Source organism: Malus domestica, chromosome 08 (genome assembly GCF_042453785.1).
Source record: "Malus domestica chromosome 08, GDT2T_hap1".
In the NCBI taxonomy this organism is placed as follows: domain Eukaryota; kingdom Viridiplantae; phylum Streptophyta; class Magnoliopsida; order Rosales; family Rosaceae; genus Malus; species Malus domestica.
Genome location: NC_091668.1, coordinates 4,007,591 through 4,027,610, shown reverse-complemented (window position 1 = coordinate 4,027,610; position 20,020 = coordinate 4,007,591). Strand labels below are relative to the sequence as shown.

Here is a 20,020-nt window from a genome sequence, read left to right as displayed (position 1 = left end):
AGAAAACCTTTAGAAAGGGATGAATGTGCCTTTTGTCATAATAAGGGCCATTGGAAGAAAGATTGTCCTAAGTTGAAGACCAAAGGAAAAGAAAGTTCTGAAGCTAATGTTGCTGAGGTTGAAACAGATTTTTCTGATTTTGCTTTAACCACTTCCTCATCATTTGATTGTGCTACTAAGTGGGTGTTGGATACGGGTTGTACTCATCATATGACTCCTCACAAGGATTGGTTTTCAAGCTTGAAAGAGTTTGATGGTGGCGTTGTGTTCATGGGAGATGACAATCCTTGCACAACAAAAGGGATTGGTACAGTTCGGTTGAAGTTGCATGATGGCATGGTTAAAGAGTTGACAGGTGTTCGGTATGTACCGAATTTGAAGAAAAATCTTATTTCTTTAGGTACTTTGGAATCCAAGGGTTTCAGGTTTCATTCAGATGGGCAGACATTAAAAGTTACTTATGGTGCACTTGTTGTGATGAAAGCTCCTAGATGTGGCCATTTGTATTTATTGAAGGGAAGCACTGTGACAGGTGAAGCATCTGTAGTTTCTGAAAATATGGGCACATCTGATTCAGATACTACTAGACTGTGGCATATGAGATTAGGCCATGCCGGTGAGAAAGCTCTACAAGGGCTTGTGAAAAAAGGTCTTCTAAAAGGTGCCACGACTTGTAAGCTTGATTTCTGCGAGCATTGTGTCTTGGGGAAGCAAACTAGAGTGAAGTTTGGTACTGCTGTACATCAGACGAAGGGCATTCTTGATTATGTGCATTCGGATGTTTGGGGTCCTACAAAGACTCCCTCTTTGAGTGGTAGACATTGGTTCGTGACCTTTGTTGATGATTATTCAAGAAGGTCTTGGGTTTACACTATGAAGCACAAGAGTGAGGTGTTAAGCATTTTCTTGGGATGGAAGAAAATGGTTGAGAACCAGACTGGGAGAAAGATTAAGATTTTGAGATCGGATAATGGTGGTGAATACACATCCGACCCTTTCTTTAAAGTTTGCAAAGAAGAAGGAATTGTGAGACATTTTAGTGTTCGGGGAACTCCACAACAAAATAGAGTTGCAGAAAGATTGAATCGAACCTTGCTTGAGAAGGTTAGATGTATGTTGTCTCAGTCGGGTTTAAGCAAGTCATTTTGGGCAGAGGCAGTTAATTATGCATGTCACATCATCAACCGGTTACCCTCAGCTGCTATTCAGGGTAAGACACCAATGGAGGTATGGACTGGAAAACCTTATTCTAATTATGATCATATTCGTATTTTTGGTTCACCTGCTTATTTTCATGTAACTGAAAATAAACTTGATCCTAGAGCCAAAAAGGCTATCTTTCTTGGTTTTAGTAGTGGTGTCAAAGGTTACAGGTTGTGGTGTCCAGAGATGAAGAAACTGGTAATTAGTAGAGATGTGACATTTGATAAAGAAAGTATGTACAAAGTCTCTGAGAAGAATGTGAAAGATGTCCAACAGGTGGAGCTTGAGAAAGTTGCCTCTGATACTTCAAATCCTATTTCCGCTGATGTCGAAGCCACTACAAGTGAAGAAGTTGGAGACCATGAGGATGTTGAAGAAGTTGAACTTGAAGATTCTATTCAAGTTGAAGAGCAAGTTTCACCTCAAGAGTCTATTGCTAAGAACAGAGGAAAGAGACAAATTACCAAGCCAGCTCGGTACAGTGACTATGTTGCTTTTGCTCTTCCTATTATCACTGATGAGATTCCATCCAATTTTGAGGAAGCTATTGAGAGTGAGGAGAAGAAAAGGTGGTGCAATGCCATGGGTGATGAGATGAATTCTCTCTTGAAGAACAAGACTTGGGAATTAGCTAAATTGCCTAAGGGCAAGAAAGCTATCGGTTGCAAATGGGTGTATGCCAAGAAGGAAGATGCTGATGAGAAAAGCAATGTGAGATTTAAAGCAAGATTAGTTGCTAAAGGGTATGCACAAAAGGAGGGCATTGACTACAATGAAATCTTTTCTCCGGTTGTGAAACACTCCTCAATTCGCATTATGTTAGCTCTTGTTGCACAGTATGATCTTGAGCTTGTGTAACTTGATGTGAAGACGGCTTTCCTACATGGTGATTTGAATGAAGAGATCTATATGTGTCAACCGGATGGGTATATAGTGAAAGGGAAGGAAAATTTGTTTTGCAAATTGAAGAAATCGCTTTATGGCTTGAAGCAATCTCCAAGGCAATGGTATTTGAGGTTTGATAAATTTATGAGAGGCCAAAATTATTCTAGAAGTCAATATGATCATTGTGTGTACTTCAAGAAGTTGCAAGATGGGTCTTTCATTTATTTATTGATATATGTTGATGATATGTTGATTGCCTCAAAGAATGTTGAAGAGATTGAGAAATTGAAGAAACAAATGAAGAACGAGTTCGAGATGAAGGATCTTGGTGAAGCGAAGAAGATCCTTGGCATGGAGATCACTAGAGATAGAGAGAAAGGTTTGGTCAGTTTGAATCAAAGACAATACCTTGAGAAGTTGATTCGGAAGTTTGGAGTTCATGATTCAACCAAACCGGTTAGTACCCCTTTGGCTCCTCATTTTAAATTGAGTTCTCTACAATGTCCTAAAACTGATAAAGAGAAGCTGCAAATGAAAAATATACCATATGCTAATTTGGTTGGTAGTTTGATGTATGCAATGGTATGCTCTAGACCGGATATTGCTCATGCAGTTGGCATGGTGAGTCGATATATGCATAATCCAGGTAAAGAGCATTGGCAAGCAGCTAAGTGGATATTGAGGTATCTCCATGGTACTCGAGATGTTGGTTTATGCTTTGAGAGAGATGACTCTGGTATTGGTCATTTTGCAGTTGGTTATGTTGATTCAGATTATGCAGGTGATCTGGATGGAAGGAAGTCTACTACAGGCTATGTGTTTACTATGGCTAAAGGGCCAGTTTGTTGGAGGTCCATTTTGCAGTCGTCTGTTGCCTTGTCTACTACAGAGGCTGAATATATGGCAGTTGCTGAAGCTATAAAGGAGGCCATTTGGATACATGAGCTTATTAGAGATTTGGGGGTTGATCAGAAGCAGGTGGAGGTACATTGTGATAGTCAGAGTGCCATTTATTTGGCTAAGTATCAGGTTCATCATACGAGGACCAAGCACATAGATGTGCGTTATCACTTTGTTCGTGAAATTGTTGGTGAAGGGGAAATCATTCTCCAGAAGATTCCAACGAAAGACAACCCCGCTGATATGTTGACTAAGGTTGTTGGTGTAGCCAAGTTTGTTCACTGTTTGAACTTGGCTCACATTATGCCTATATAAAGAAGGCGTTGAGCAGTAGGAGTTTTGGAGTATTTGGCTCGGCATGAGTTGTTCTCTTGCTAGTGTTTGGGAGTGATGTTGTGTGTTAATTGTGTTGGTTGGCTTATCATGACGTTTTTCGGAACTTGGCCAAGGTGGAGATTGTTGGAGTATGTGGCCAAGTGGCCACCTTTTAATTAAACAAATCAAAAAGAAAAAAAAGACAAAATAATTATGTCTCTTCCTTGTTTTGGGGAAAAGAAAAGGGAATTGGTCTAAAGTTGTCTTGGTCCATGGGAAGTCACGGATGAGTTCTTTGAAAGAGAAATAATTGCTATTTTTGATGAAGTGTAGTAATGAAGCCATAAGAGAGGAAAAAACGTAGCAGAAAATGAGAGCAAAAACAGAGGTGCTGCAGCCCCATTTTGAAGAGAAGAAAGAAAGGTTAGCTTGAGTTGGTTCCAACGGGTTTGGTGCTATCTTAGCACAACATTTTTGTCATACTATTCATTGATTTTGCATACGAGAGTCACTAATTACAATTATTAACGAACTACTTTATCGCAGTGGCAAAAAACAATAATGCATATGCACACTGGTGCCACTGATCCCCCTCCCTTCTTCATTTAACAATTTAATTGATTTGTTAAAAAAAAAGAATTATTCCTTATCGAGATAGTAATGGATAGTTGTTAGATTACATCCAATCTCGACAATAAAAGAAAACAAGCGAATACATCAATCAACTCCGGCACACCAAAAGAAACTTTATTCATCTTCGAGAAAATGATGGTGTTTTATTGTAGTGGCGAAAAGCGATAACATATATGCACCCTAGTACGGTTCGATCCCCAACGATCCTCCTACCCTTTGAAATTTAACAATTTAACCGATGAATGTTATCGTTTGTTTATTCATCATCGGGACAGTAACGGATAGTAGTTAGAGTACATTCAACCTTGATAATAATAGAAAACAACCCTCTGACATTTACCAATTTAACTGAGAAAATTATCGTTTGTCGAAAAAACAAAAATTATTCATCATCATCGAGACACTAACGGATAGTTGTTAAATTACATCATAGAAAACAAGTGAATACATAATTCAACTCCATCGCACCAAAGAAGCCGGCCTAATATTATAATGGGGGAGTATGTCTTGTTCCTTTTTTTTTCACTCGTTAAGTGACTTTGAATTGGTCGGTCTCTTTTAGTTGAATTGGTCGGTCTTTGGAGTTGAATATCCTCCTAAACTATTTAATTAAGATTCTAGAGGCTCGCACGCATCGACTTTTTGGGTAAGCTGCATCGTCACTATTGTTCCTTTCCTTTTTTGTATAGTAAATAAAATAAATTAACTGTCGCTATTTTTGTTTGCAGATTACTCTTTTTTTTTTCTTTTTTTTTTTACAAACGATATTAGAACGCCAAATTCACTTAAAGTAAGAGGAGAATATGATATTCGAGTATGAAGATAAGAGTAAACAAGGTCTGCCAAGGTCATGGACAAAGCCAATGAAGACTCACTGGGGGTAGATGTCCCCACTCAAGTAATTCGTTTATTAAGTTGCTGACTAGAGTTATATAATATACACGTACTATTCATTGATTTTGCATACGAGAGTCACTAATTACAATTATTAACGAACTGCTTTATCGCAGTGGCCAAAAACAATAATGCATATGCACACTGGTGCCACTGATCCCCCTCCCTTCTTCATTTAACAATTTAATCGATTTGTTAAAAAAATGAATTATTCCTTATCGAGATAGTAATGGATAGTTATTAGATTACATCCAATCTCGACAATAAAAGAAAACAAGCGAATACATCAATCAACTCCGGCACACCAAAAGAAACTTTATTCATCTTCGAGAAAATGATGGTGTTTTATTGTAGTGGCGAAAAGCGATAACACATATGCACCCTAGTGCGGTTCGATCCCCAACGATCCTCCTACCCTTTGAAATTTAACAATTTAACCGATGAATGTTATCGTTTGTTTATTCATCATCGGGACAGTAACGGATAGTAGTTAGAGTACATTCAACCTTGATAATAATAGAAAACAACCCTCTGACATTTACCAATTTAACTGAGAAAATTATCGTTTGTCGAAAAAACAAAAATTATTCATCATCATCGAGACACTAACGGATAGTTGTTAAATTACATCATAGAAAACAAGTGAATACATAATTCAACTCCATCGCACCAAAGAAGCCGGCCTAATATTATAATGGAGGAGTATGTCTTGTTCCTTTTTTTTTCACTCGTTAAGTGACTTTGAATTGGTCGGTCTCTTTTAGTTGAATTGGTCGGTCTTTGGAGTTGAATATCCTCCTAAACTATTTAATTAAGATTCTAGAGGCTCGCACGCATCGACTTTTGGGGTAAGCTGCATCGTCACTATTGTTCTTTTCCTTTTTTGTATACTAAATAAAATAAATTAACTGTCGCTATTTTTGTTTGCAGTCTTGTTCCTTTTTTTTCACTCGTTAAGTGACTTTGAATTGGTCGGTCTCTTTTAGTTGAATTGGTCGGTCTTTGGAGTTGAATATCCTCCTAAACTATTTAATTAAGATTCTAGAGGCTCGCACGCATCGACTTTTGGGTTAAGCTGCATCGTCACTATTGTTCGTTTCCTTTTTCGTTAAGTGACTTTGAATTGGTCGGTCTCTTTTAGTTGAATTGGTCGGTCTTTGGAGTTGAATATCCTCCTAAACTATTTAATTAAGATTCTAGAGGCTCGCACGCATCGACTTTTGGGGTAAGCTGCATCGTCACTATTGTTCTTTTCCTTTTTTGTAAAGTAAATAAAATAAATTAACTGTTGCTATTTTTGTTTGCAGTCTTGTTCCCTTTTTTTTCACTCGTTAAGTGACTTTGAATTGGTCGGTCTCTTTTAGTTGAATTGGTCGGTCTTTGGAGTTGAATATCCTCCTAAACTATTTAATTAAGATTCTAGAGGCTCGCACGCATCGACTTTTGGGGTAAGCTGCATCGTCACTATTATTCTTTTCCTTTTTTGTATAGTAAATAAAATAAATTAACTGTCGCTATTTTGGTTTGCAGATTACTCTTTTTTTTTTCTTTTTTTTTTAACAAACGATATTAGAACGCCAAATTCATGTAAAGTAATAGGAGAATATGATATTCGAGTATGAAGATAAGAGTAAACAAGGTCGGCCAAGGTCATGGACAGAGCCAATGAAGGCTCATTGGGGGTAGATGTCCCCACTCAAGTAATTCGTTTTTTAAGTTGCTGACTAGAGTTATATAATATACACGTGTTATCTTTGAAGAAAATATATGTATCTAATATCCAACATACATTCATATCACTTATACTCCATATCAAATATTATATGAACAAAAATGCTCTTACTCATGTCATTCTAACTGAAAAACTCATCTCCCGCCTATCATGTATTAATATTTTTCACACCACTTTTCCACTTTCCACTACTATATTGAAATTTTTGTAACATGGAATTGTGATACATCATCATTTGAAAGCATCTCTATTATCATATTGAGTATAAGTCATACTATAATAAGGTTTTCTTAGTTGATTTTCGGGATACCCCCACTAAAAGAAATTTGTAGCTCCGTCCCTGCCAAGGTTGAACCAATAAGAGATAAGACGGCTTTAAATAAGTGTATACCACTTATCATATTCCTCGTATTTTTCTTTGCTGTTTCAAAGTTGTTTAGGCCTTTTTCTGCAGTTCTCTTTTTAACTGAAACTTTGCACCAATTTCATCCTAAACTATCAGACAATGATCTTTCACTACTCAAACAAGCGCTACATTTTTAGTGTCTTCTTCCTTTCCATCCATCTTTTCGCTCCCTTTGCCAATCCACTTTCCTTCAGCTTCCCACAATTCGACTCTGGCTCAAATAAAATAGGCTACGCGGGCGATGCCTTTCTCTCCTCCACAAAGATCGAACTCAACCAGCAACTGGGGTCACCCTGTGTCGGGCGAGCTACGTATTCAGAGCCTCTGCAGTTATGGGACTCTACTACGAGCTCGCTGGCAGACTTCGCCACTCATTTAACTTTTACTGTCGATTCTGGCGACAGTCAGACCCTTGGCGACGGTTTTGCCTTTTTTCTTGCACCCGTTGGCTATCCTATTCCGCCCAACTCCCACAGCGGAAATCTAGGATTGTACAACAAAACAACTAATCTTGTAGTGTCACAAAACCATATTGTAGCTGTTGAGTTTGATAACTTCAAAAACGAGCAGTGGGATCCACCTGCGCCCCACGTGGGGATCAACGTGAATCAGATTTCCTCCACGGTTAGTGGCAGTTGGGATCTTAGAAGCAAAATTGAGAACGTTGGTCATGCATGGATTGTTGGAGTATGTGGCCAAGTGGCCAACTTTTGATTAAACAAATCAAAAAGGAAAAAAAGACAAAATAATTATGTCTCTTCCTTGTTTTGGGGAAAAGAAAAGGGAATTTGTCTAAAGTTTCTTGGTCTATGTGGGAAGTCACGGATGAGTTTTTGAAGTAGAAGTAATTGCTACTTTTGATGAAGAGTAGTAATGAAGCCATAAGAGAGGAAAAAACGTAGCAGAAAAAATAGAGCAAAAACAGAGGTGCTGCAGCCCCATTTTGAAGAGAAGAAAGAAAGGTGATTTTCTTTCTTTGTTGGTACTCACTCAATCAAAGTTGTATTTGTGTATTAGCTTTGAGCTTTGTATAGAGAGGAAATTATTCACTATATTTCCCTCTCTATTTGTTTCTTTGGTGAGTGAGAGTTATTGGATGTATTGGGGTTTTGGGTTGTGAGATTGCCAACACTTTGTAAACTCCCATTTGGTTGATAGTGGATTATTGGGTGAGCTCCTACTGCTCCGAGGACGTACTCCAGTTACACTGACTGTTGAGGAACCTCGTTAAAATCTTGGTGTCTTTAATATTTTGTTCTTGCATTTTCATTTGATAAATTTCTTGTGGGTTAGCTTGAGTTGGTTCCAACGGGTTTGGTGCTATCCTAGCACAACAATTGGTATCAGAGCACTGGTTGCTCTTGGGTACTGTCTAGTTGCCAAAGATGTCAGACGGGCAAGATGAAAATCCTTTTGGAAGCAGCTCCGGGTTTGCAAGAACTACGGTGCAAAATGCAAAGTTCGAAGTGGAAAAGTTTGATGGCACAAACAACTTCGAGATGTGGCAATGTGAGGTCAAAGATGTGTTGGCTCAACAAGATCTACTTGCCGCTTTGGGAGAGAAGCCGGAAGCTATGTCGAAGCCGGAATGGGAGAAATTAAATTTGTGGGCTTGCTCTTCAATTCGGTTGTGCCTTGCAAAAACTCAGAAGTATTTTGTGATGCGGGAGACATTGGCAAGTGTGTTGTGGCAAAAATTGGAAGACAAGTATATGACGAAGAGTGCAGAGAACCGGCTACACTTGAAGAAAAAGCTCTACCGCTTCCAATACAAAGAAGGTACAAAAATGATTAGACACCTTGATGCTTTTAATAAGTTGATTGCCGACTTGTTAAATTTAGATGAGGATATTAAGGATGAAGATAAGGCCTTAATATTGTTGAATTCCTTGCCGGACTCTTATGAGCATTTTGTTACCACTATTATGCATGGTAAAGAAACTGTGAAATTTGAAGATGTGTCAAATGCCTTGATGAATTATGAAATGAGGCATAGAGATAAAAATCATGATAGTACCTCTGAAGCTTTATTTGTTAGAGGTAGATCATCGGAGAGAAGATCATCTTCTAGCAGGAAAAAATCACAGTCTCGACCTAGAGGAAACTCTAAAGGTAGAAAACCTTTGGAAAGGGATGAATGTGCCTTTTGTCGTAATAAGGGCCATTGGAAGAAAGATTGTCCAAAATTGAAGACCAAAGGCAAAGAAAGTTCTGAAGCTAATGTTGCTAAGGTTGAAACAGATTTTTCTGATTTTGCTTTAACCACTTCCTCATCATTTGATTGTGCTACTAAGTGGGTGTTGGATACAGGTTGTACTCATCATATGACTCCTCACAAGGATTGGTTTTCAAGCTTGAAAGAGTTTGATGGTGGCGTTGTGTTCATGGGAGATGACAATCCTTGCACAACAAAAGGGATTGGTACAGTTCTGAAGTTGCATGATGGCATGGTTAAAGAGTTGACAGGTGTTCGGTATGTACCGAATTTGAAGAAAAATCTTATTTCTTTGGGTACTTTGAAATCCAAGGGTTTCAGGTTTCATTCAGATGGACAGACATTGAAAGTTACTTATGGTGCACTTGTTGTGATGAAAGCTCCTAGATGTGGCCATTTGTATTTATTGCAGGGAAGCACTGTGACAGGTGAAGCATCTGTAGTCCCTGAAAATATGGGCACATCTGATTCAGATACTACTAGATTGTGGCATATGAGATTAGGCCATGCCGGTGAGAAAGCTCTACAAGGGCTTGTGAAACAAGGTCTTCTAAATGGTGCCACGACTTGTAAGCTTGATTTCTGTGAGCATTGTGTCTTGGGGAAGCAAACTAGAGTGAAGTTTGGTACTACTGTACATCAGACGAAGGGCATTCTTGATTATGTGCATTCGGATGTTTGGGGTCCTACAAAGACTCCCTCTTTGAGTGGTAGACATTGGTTTGTGACCTTTGTTGATGATTATTCAAGAAGGTCTTGGGTCTACACTATGAAGCACAAGAGTAAGGTGTTAAGCATTTTCTTGGGTTGGAAGAAAATGGTTGAGAACCAGACTGGGAGAAAGATTAAGATTTTGAGATCGGATAATGGTGGTGAATACACATCCGATCCTTTCTTTAAAGTTTGCAAAGAAGAAGGAATTGTGAGACATTTCAATGTTCGGGGAACTCCACAACAAAATGGAGTTGCAGAAAGATTGAATCGAACCTTGCTTGAGAAGGTTAGATGTATGTTGTCTCAGTCGGGTTTGAGCAAGTCATTTTGGGCAGAAGCAGTTAATTATGCATGTCACATCATCAACCGGTTACCCTCAGCTGCTATTCAGGGTAAGACACCAATGGAGGTATGGACTGGAAAATCTTCTTCTGATTATGACTATATTCGTATTTTTGGTTCACCTGCTTATTTTCATGTGACTGAAAATAAACTTGATCCTAGAGCCAAAAAGGCTATCTTTCTTGGTTTTAGTAGTGGTGTCAAAGGTTACAGGTTGTGGTGCCCAGAGATGAAAAAACTTGTAATCAGCAGAGATGTGACATTTGATGAAGAAAGTATGTTCAAATACTCTGAGAAAAATGTGAAAGATGTCCAACAGGTGGAACTTGAGAAAGTTGCCTCTGGTACTTCAAATCCTATTTCCGCTGATGTCGAAGCCACTACAAGTGAAGAAGTTGGAGACCATGAGGATGTTGAAGAAGTTGAACTTGAAGATTCTATTCAAGTTGAAGAGCAAGTTTCACCTCAAGAGTCTATTGCCAAGAGCAGAGGAAAGAGACAAATTACCAAGCCAGCTCGGTATAGTGATTATGTTGCTTTTGCTCTTTCTATTATCACTGAAGAGATTCCATCCAATTTTGAGGAAGCTATTGAGAGTGAGGAGAAGAATAGGTGGTGCAATGCCATGGGTGATGAGATGAATTCTCTCTTGAAGAACAAGACTTGGGAGTTAGCTAAATTGCCTAAGGGCAAGAAAGCTATTGGTTGTAAATGGGTGTATGCCAAGAAGGAAGATGCTGATGAGAAAAGCAATGTGAGATTTAAAGCAAGATTAGTTGCTAAAGGGTATGCACAAAAGGAGGGCATTGACTACAATGAAATATTTTCTCCAGTTGTGAAGCACTCATCAATTCGTATTATGTTAGCTCTTGTTGCACAATATGATCTTGAGCTTGTGCAACTCGATGTGAAGACGGCTTTCCTACATGGTGATTTGAATGAAGAGATCTATATGTGTCAACCGGATGGGTATATGGTGAAAGGGAAGGAAAATTTGTTTTGCAAATTGAATAAATCGCTTTATGGCTTGAAGCAATCTCCAAGGCAATGGTATTTGAGGTTTGATAAATTTATGAGAGGCCAAAATTATTCTAGAAGTCAATATGATCATTGTGTGTACTTCAAGAAGTTGCAAGATGGGTCTTTCATTTATTTATTGATATATGTTGATGATATGTTGATTGCCTCAAAGAATGTTGAAGAGATTGAGAAATTGAAGAAACAAATGAAGAATGAGTTTGAGATGAAGGATCTTGGTGAAACAAAGAAGATCCTTGGCATGGAGATCACTAGAGATAGAGAGAAGGGTTTGGTCAGTTTGAATCAATGACAATACCTTGAGAAGTTGATTCGGAAGTTTGGAGTTCATGATTCAACCAAACCGGTTAGTACCCCTTTGGCTTCTCATTTTAAATTGAGTTCTCTACAATGTCCTAAAAATGATAAAGAGAAGCTGCAAATGAAAAATATACCATATGCAAATTTGGTTGGTAGTTTGATGTATGCAATGGTATGCTCTAGACCGGATATTGCTCATGCAGTTGGCATGGTGAGTCGATATATGCATAATCCAGGTAAAGAGCACTGGCAAGCAGCTAAGTGGATATTGAGATATCTCCATGGTACTCGAGATGTTGGTTTATGCTTTGAGAGGGATGACTCTGGTATTGGTCATTTTGCAGTTGGTTATGTTGATTCAGATTATGCAGGTGATCTGGATGGAAGGAAGTCTACTACAGGCTATGTGTTTACTATGGCTAAAGGGCCAGTTTGTTGGAGGTCCATTTTGCAGTTTTCTGTTGCCTTGTCTACTACAGAGGCTGAATATATGGCAGTTGCTGAAGCTATAAAGGAGGCCATTTGGATACATGGGCTGATTAGAGATTTGGGGGTTGATCAGAAGCAGGTGGAGGTACATTGTGATAGTCAAAGTGCCATTTATTTGGCTAAGTATCAGGTTCATCATGCGAGGACCAAGCACATAGATGTACGTTATCACTTTGTTCGTGAAATTGTTGGTGAAGGGGAAATCATTCTCCAAAAGATTCCAACTAAAGACAACCCCGCTGATATGTTGACTAAGGTTGTTGGTGTAGCCAAGTTTGTTCATTGCTTGAACTTGGCTCACATTTTGCCTATATAAAGAAGGCGTTGAGCAGTAGGAGTTTTGGAGCATTTGGCTCGGCATGAGTTGTTCTCTTGCTAGTGTTTGGGAGTGATGTTGTGTGTTAATTGTGTTGGTTGGCTTATCATGGCGTTTTTCGGAACTTGGCCAAGGTGGAGATTGTTGGAGTATGTGGCCAAGTGGCCAACTTTTGATTAAACAAATCAAAAAGGAAAAAAAGACAAAATAATTATGTCTCTTCCTTGTTTTGGGGAAAAGAAAAGGGAATTTGTCTAAAGTTTCTTGGTCTATGTGGGAAGTCACGGATGAGTTTTTGAAGTAGAAGTAATTGCTACTTTTGATGAAGAGTAGTAATGAAGCCATAAGAGAGGAAAAAACGTAGCAGAAAAAATAGAGCAAAAACAGAGGTGCTGCAGCCCCATTTTGAAGAGAAGAAAGAAAGGTGATTTTCTTTCTTTGTTGGTACTCACTCAATCAAAGTTGTATTTGTGTATTAGCTTTGAGCTTTGTATAGAGAGGAAATTATTCACTATATTTCCCTCTCTATTTGTTTCTTTGGTGAGTGAGAGTTATTGGATGTATTGGGGTTTTGGGTTGTGAGATTGCCAACACTTTGTAAACTCCCATTTGGTTGATAGTGGATTATTGGGTGAGCTCCTACTGCTCCGAGGACGTACTCCAGTTACACTGACTGTTGAGGAACCTCGTTAAAATCTTGGTGTCTTTAATATTTTGTTCTTGCATTTTCATTTGATAAATTTCTTGTGGGTTAGCTTGAGTTGGTTCCAACGGGTTTGGTGCTATCCTAGCACAACATGGATAACTTACAATGCTTCCTCCAACAACCTCAGTGTGTTTTGGACATACGACGTAAGCCCTGTTTTTGTGGACAACTCTTCTCTTTTTTCTGTCATTGACTTGCGAAAGGTTCTCCCCGAGCAGGTTACAATTGGGTTTTCTGCTTCTGCTGTTCAGAAGCAGCGGCATGTTATAAGATCATGGGAATTCAATTCCAGTTTGGATTCTGTTGAGGTAGCCATCAAACAGAAGGAAAAGAAAACGAAGAAGGCAATCTTGATCACGGCAGTTGTAGCTTCTTCTTTCGTTTTGATGCTTGGTGTAGCCATTTGCTGTTTCTGTTTGTTGGTGGTTAAGAAGCGAAGAAATCGGAATGATGGACATGCAAAGCACTCGAATGATTTGAATCTTGAGAAACTGGCATTTCCGAAACGGTTTTCTTACAAAGAATTAGTTGCAGCAACCAATGGCTTTGAGGACGATAGAAAGCTAGGCCAAGGAGGGTCAGGACAAGTTTATGATGGAATATTACAAGATCTTGGATGTGCGGTTGCTGTGAAGAGAATCTTTGCCAAGATTAAGAACCATGAGAAAATCTTCACCACTGAAGTAAAAATAATAAGTCGTTTGATGCACAAGAATCTGGTGCAATTCATTGGATGGTGTCACGAGGAAGGCAAATGCTTACTTGTTTATTCGTACATGCCTAATGGCAGCCTTGACATGCATCTATTTGGCCCTAGAACAACCCTGCAATGGAGTTTCAGATATAAAATAGCTTTAGGCTTGGCCTCGGCGCTTCATTATCTATGTTAAGCATTAGCCATTTAACCAAGAAAACGAAGGAATCTAGAAAGAGACAGAACTTAGAGAGAGAGAGAGAGTTCGGTAACTGTATTTCTATTTCTTCTTACTTAAGCTATTACATCACACTAGTATTTATAGAGAAGCCATACATCACAACTGCCTCTCCAACAATCCTAACTAATTACTCATATCTTGAGCTGACAAGTGGCACTATATCTACCCTTGATTATACTCTAACATCCCCCCGCAATCACATGTGTGGATGAACCAAGCATGAGATTGTTACAATGAGTGTGAAATAGGGGTGCACTAAGACCCTTAGTGAAAATATCTGCAAACAGTTCTCGAGATGACACAAACTGAACAGCAAGCTGCTTCTTGGCAATCCTCTCCCGGACAAAATGGACATCCACCTCAATATGTTTCGACCTTTGATGTTGAACAGGGTTAAATGACAACGCTATTGCCGACAGGTTGTCACAAAAAAGGACAGGAAGAGAAGATATTTGAACCTGCAGAAATGCAAGAACTTGTAAGATCCAATCAAGCTCAGCAGAGGTAGTAGACATAGCCCGATACTCAGCCTCTGTGGAGGACCGAGAAACAGTTTGCTGTTTCTTGGAAGACCAGGAAACAGGATTTGAACCCAGAAACACTACCAATCCAGTGGTGGACCTGCGATCATTCGGATCACCTGCCCAATCCGCATCACTAAAAGCTCGTATTGTCAAGTCACTCTTGGAGTAAGTAAGACCAAGCTGCATTGTGCCTTTCAAATATCAGAGGATTCTCTTTACAGCAGTAAAGTGAGACACCATAGGATTTTGCATAAACTGACAGACTTGGTGTACAGAGAATGAGATATCTGGACGGGTAAATGTAAGATATTGTAAGGCACCAACAATACTTCTATAGGCAGTGGGATTGTTATACGGAAGGCCATCATCTTTCAAAAGCCTGTTATAGGGTAAGCAAGGAGTATCACAAGGCTTGGCCTCGAGCATTTCTGTCTTCTGCAGCAGGTCCTGAATATATTTAGACTGGGAAAGAAACAAACCAGAATCTGTTCTAGTGATTTGGATGCCAAGAAAATAATGTAACTCCCCAAGATCCTTAAGATCAAACTTAGAAGTAAGGGACCGAATAACCTGTTGGATAACAGTGATGGAGCTTCCAGTAATGATAATGTCATCAACGTATAGTAATAGAACCACAACAGCACTACCAATGGTGTTTATGAACAGAGAAGAATCTGAATATGTTGTTTTGAACCCAATTGTTGGAAGGAACGTAGTGAACCGCTCATTCCATGCTCGAGGAGCTTGTTTCAAGCCATAGAGAGACTTGTGAAGCTTACAAACAAGATGTGGATGGCTAGAATCTTCAAACCCCGGAGGTTGGGACATATAGACCTCCTCTTGCAAAAAACCATGCAGGAACGCGTTCTTCACATCCAATTGTCGAAGAGGCCAGCCAAAGTGAGCAGCAAGGGATAAAACTAACCGGACTGTAGTTGGTTTGACCACAGGACTGAAAGTCTCCCCAAAATCTAAACCAGGTTCTTGGCTAAATCCTTTTGCAACCAAACGAGCCTTATGTCGACCAATGGACCCATCAGCATTCCGTTTGAGTTTGAACACCCACTTACAGCCTACAAGATTCTTCTGAGATGGTAAGGAAACCAATGACCAAGTGCCTTGAGAGTGAAGTGCATGGATTTCCTCCTGCATAGCCTTGTACCAAACTGGAACCTTAAGAGCATTCTTATAGGATGTGGGTTCAATAACAGATAGATCCACTTCACTGGAGTCCTCCAAGGTAGCAAGGAATGCCTTTCTTTTGACAATACCATTTTTGCTCCTAGTTTGCATAGGATGCAAGTTAATGGGAGCAATAGGCAGGACCACGGGCAAGTGCTCAGGACTAAATGTGGAGCCTATAGAATCAACAGGACTTTGTACATAATCCACAGGGAGCAGGGAGGAAACATTGTGACCAGCAGTAATGGACTGTGATGGTAATTGAGGCTGAGACCCTGCAGGAGAAATTGATGCTAGTGGCACTGACTCGTGGGTTGCAGAAACAGTGTGATTATGATTTGAAAGAGGACAATGAGATGAGGAGGAAACCAAAATGTTATCGAGTGTGGGAATGAATGATGAATGTGAAAGAGTGCTAGAAGATTAAGGGAGAGAATACTGATGCTTCTGAGACAGCAAGGCTTTGTATGGAAACTCTAACTCATTGAACACTACATGCCTGGATATGTAATATTTGTGCCGTGAGACATCAAAACAAATATACCCCTTGTACTGGGAAGCATAACCAAGGAAGACACACTTGATGGTTTTGGGTTGTAATTTAGATGCATTATAAGGGCTGAGAAATGGAAAACATGAACAACCAAAGATCTTAAGATGGGAAATGATGGGGAGTTTACCATACAAAGCTTCAAAAGGGGATTTATTTTGTAAAATAGTGGTAGGCATTCGGTTAATAAGATAGACAGCAGTTTGACAACCAAAAGACCAGAATTCAGAGGGTAGATAAGCATGTTGAAGTAATGTGATTGTGGTTTCAATGACATGCCTATGTTTACGCTCAGCTAAACCATTTTGTTGAGGTGTATAGGGACAAGATTTGTGATGTAGAATGCCTTGATGTTGTAAGAAGGAATGCAACCTATGATTGACATACTCACCACCACCATCAGTTTGTAATATTTTGACAGTAGTAGAGAATTGAGTGTGTACAAAAGAACAGAAACTTACAAAGGTGGTAAAGAAATCTGATTTATTTATAAGAGGGAGTATCCAACAAAAACGAGTACACTCATCAATTAGTGTGACATAATACTTGAAACCATCAATAGAACTACAAGGAGCAGGACCCCAAAGGTCACTGTGTACAATTTCAAATGGAATGGAAGATTGATGAGTTCTAGGTGAAAAAGGTAACCTGGTGAATTTACCCTCTAAACAACTTTGACACACAGTGGACACAACATCTTTATCACATGGGATATGAGCATTTTTCAGCATCAATGAGGTAGTAATATTAGAAGGATGACCGAAACGGTTGTGCCAAACACTGGATTTGACAAGCTGTCCAAGACATGCAATAGTCTGGTGAATAGAAGATCGGGACTGAGGAAGAGTTGGTATGGGATAAAGTCCATTACTGCACAGGCCTTTGTGGAGGATCCTCCCTGTGGCTTTGTCCTGGATCCAAAAACAAGAGGCATCAAATATGAGCCAACAATGGTTATCAAGACAGATTTTATGAACTGATAACAGGTTATGAGTCAACTTTGGTACATATAAAACGGAATTCAATTTAATGGGATAGGTAGAATGTTTGATAACACTACTGCCAATATGAGACACAGTCAAACCTTCACCATTGGCAGTTTGCACAAGCTCAGTAGTGGGATATGGCGAGGCTAAAGACAGATTCTGAATATCAGCAGTCATATGGTTTGAGGCTCCCGAATCCGCAAGCCAAAACTGAGGAGAGGTTTGAGAAGAAGAGCATTGGGAAGGATGATTAACCACAGTATGCATACCATGCATATGAGGCAGATTTGGAGACTGAGAAGTCGACATGGAGACTTGAGAGGGATGAAACTGCGAATCACCAATGTAATTTGGCCCTTTGTCATTATAAAAACAAAACCAAGTGGAGTGGTTTGTCTTGCCACAGATATGACAGCCTTGTTGTGATTGAGATCTCGATCCGCAAAAAGATGCAGAGTGACCATATGTGTTGCATAGCTGACAAATGACGGAAGGAGATCCACCAGTATACCCATTTGGAGAAGAACCAAGAACTCCTGAAGTTGGATTAGGATACACATTATAAGACTGTCTGTGGAATTTGACTCCGTGATTAAACTTGCCCCTGCCCTTTTGTTTGTTATGATTAAACTGCCTGTTCCCTCCTGAGAAGAAATTAGATGGACCAGAATTATTATGAAACTGAGATGGAGATCGTTTGGTAGCCGAAGAATGATCTGCAACCATAGCAGACAAAAGTGGACCCTGAACATGAGTTTCAACAATGAGCTCCTCAGCAAGAAGTTGAGATCTAAACTCCTTAAGAGATATAACATTCTCACGGCCCCGAATCACACACCTAAAGGTATTATATTCAGGAGGTAATCCATTAAGTGCAAGAATCACAATGTCCTGATCTGCAAAGTGTACCCCGGCAGCAGAAAGATAATCTCGAGCTTCTTTGATCTTTTGCAAGTACTGAGACACACTATCAGACCATTTCTTGATTGTTTGGAGATTGGACTTCATTTGAAAGATACTAGTTCGAGAAACAGTGGAGAATTGTTCCTTCAATCTAGTCCACAAATCTTGAGAACTAACACTGCCAATAGCACAGGAGACAGCAACTGGAGATAAAGTTGCAGTGATTAATTGCAATAAAGCCCGATCATGCATTTTCCAGACAATGTAATCCTCATTTTCCACAGTAGATAAACCAGGCTCATTGTTCCGATCAACAGCAGAATTTCCAGAACGTTGAACAAAACGAGCAGGACAAGGAGTAGATCCATCAACAAATCCCATAATCCCATGTCCGTCCAATAACAATTGCATTTGAAATTGCCAATTTAAGTAGTTAGAATCATCCAATTTCACATGAACAGATGCAGAAACAGTGGAAACAAGAGATGTTATGGGAGATTGAACAATCTGAAGTTGAGAAGCAGTCACCATAATTTCGTATATCAACGAAGAAACTTAACAGAGGCAATATCACAAACACCTGGCGGGCAGAAAAAAATTTTAATCTTGAAGAGAATCGAAGGACAATATCAGAAACCCTAGAAATCGAAGGAGAAGAATACCAATCCAATCTTTGAAGAACCACAACACCAAGTGCAGAAATGGCTGTGGGAAGAAGACGAAGAACTCGACGAGCAGCGAGTAGCGGAAGCAACTAGAGGATCGAAGATGCGCAAGCAATTCCGGCGATTGATACCATGTTAAGCATTAGCCATTTAACCAAGAAAACGAAGGAATCTAGAGAGAGACAGAACTTAGAGAGAGAGAGAGAGTTCGGTAACTGTATTTCTATTTCTTCTTACTTAAGCTATTACATCACACTAGTATTTATAGAGAAGCCATACATCACAACTGCCTCTCCAACAATCCTAACTAATTACTCCTATCTTGAGCTGACAAGTGGCACTATATCTACCCTTGATTATACTCTAACAATCTACACGAAGATGCAGAGCGGTGTGTTCTTCATAGGGATATCAAATCAGCTAATGTCCTGTTGGACAACGATTTCAGTGCTAAGCTTGGGGATTTTGGGATTGCGAAGCTTGTGGATCCACTGGTCAGGACTCAAACAACAGGGGTGGTAGGGACTTACGGCTACATGGCACCGGAATATGCGAAAGGAGGGAAGGCCACTAAGGAATCTGATATGTTTAGTTTTGGAGTTGTGGCCTTGGAACTTGCATGTGGAAGGAGAACTTACGAGGATGCCGGATATCATGAGCCGCTCTTCAGTTGGGCTTGGAAGCTGTACCTTGCAGGAAATCTTCTCGACGTGGCGGACGAGAGATTGTGTATGAATTTCAATAGAAATGAAATGGAATGCTTGTTAGTTGTGGGATTATGGTGCACTCGCCCTGACCACGAGGAGAGACCAAAAGCAGGACAAGTAGTGAAGGTTCTTCAGCTCGAAGCACCCTTGCCCGAACTTCCCCAAAATATGCATGAATATCTACTGCCTCAACGTCCACAACAAGCTTTCTCCTCTCACGGATCCATTACTGATACCTTTGAAGATGCAGGTCGGTAGAAACCGAGCTACATCCTTGCACAATATCATCAGATTCGCTCTGTGTTTCCTTCTTTTTAAATTACTACCTTTTATCTTAATGCATGGCTGTATGATTTCACATATGAAACATTTGAATTGGTATATGCGTTTAATGTTTGTTTGTTCGTCATGCTTTAGCACATGAGGCCATTTAATTTTCTTGCGAAATAACAAACCGCACCAGCTATGTATGCAAAAACA

General features: G+C 39.6%; 1 protein-coding gene across 1 annotated transcript; it reads left to right on the top strand.

Moving 5' to 3' along the window:
* Positions 1-7,067: 7,067 nt before the first annotated feature.
* On the top strand, positions 7,068-19,798 carry LOC103440583 (L-type lectin-domain containing receptor kinase IX.1-like). Its single transcript, XM_029106735.2, has 3 exons — positions 7,068-7,626; positions 13,164-13,967; positions 19,203-19,798. Exons 1-3 carry the CDS (start codon positions 7,068-7,070, stop codon positions 19,796-19,798), a joined length of 1,959 nt encoding a protein of 652 aa, XP_028962568.2.
* The last annotated feature ends 222 nt before the right edge of the window (positions 19,799-20,020 follow it).

What these genes read in the sequence shown, in the direction of transcription:
- LOC103440583 (XM_029106735.2), top strand. Translation starts at nt 7,068, where the DNA reads ATGATCTTTCACTACTCAAACAAGCGCTACATTTTTAGTGTCTTCTTC. An exon ending in GGATCTTAGAAGCAAAATTG is followed by an intron (nt 7,627 to 13,163) that starts AGAACGTTGGTC and finishes AACGGGTTTGGT; the next exon opens with GCTATCCTAGCACAACATGG. An exon ending in CTTGGCCTCGGCGCTTCATT is followed by an intron (nt 13,968 to 19,202) that starts ATCTATGTTAAG and finishes TATACTCTAACA; the next exon opens with ATCTACACGAAGATGCAGAG.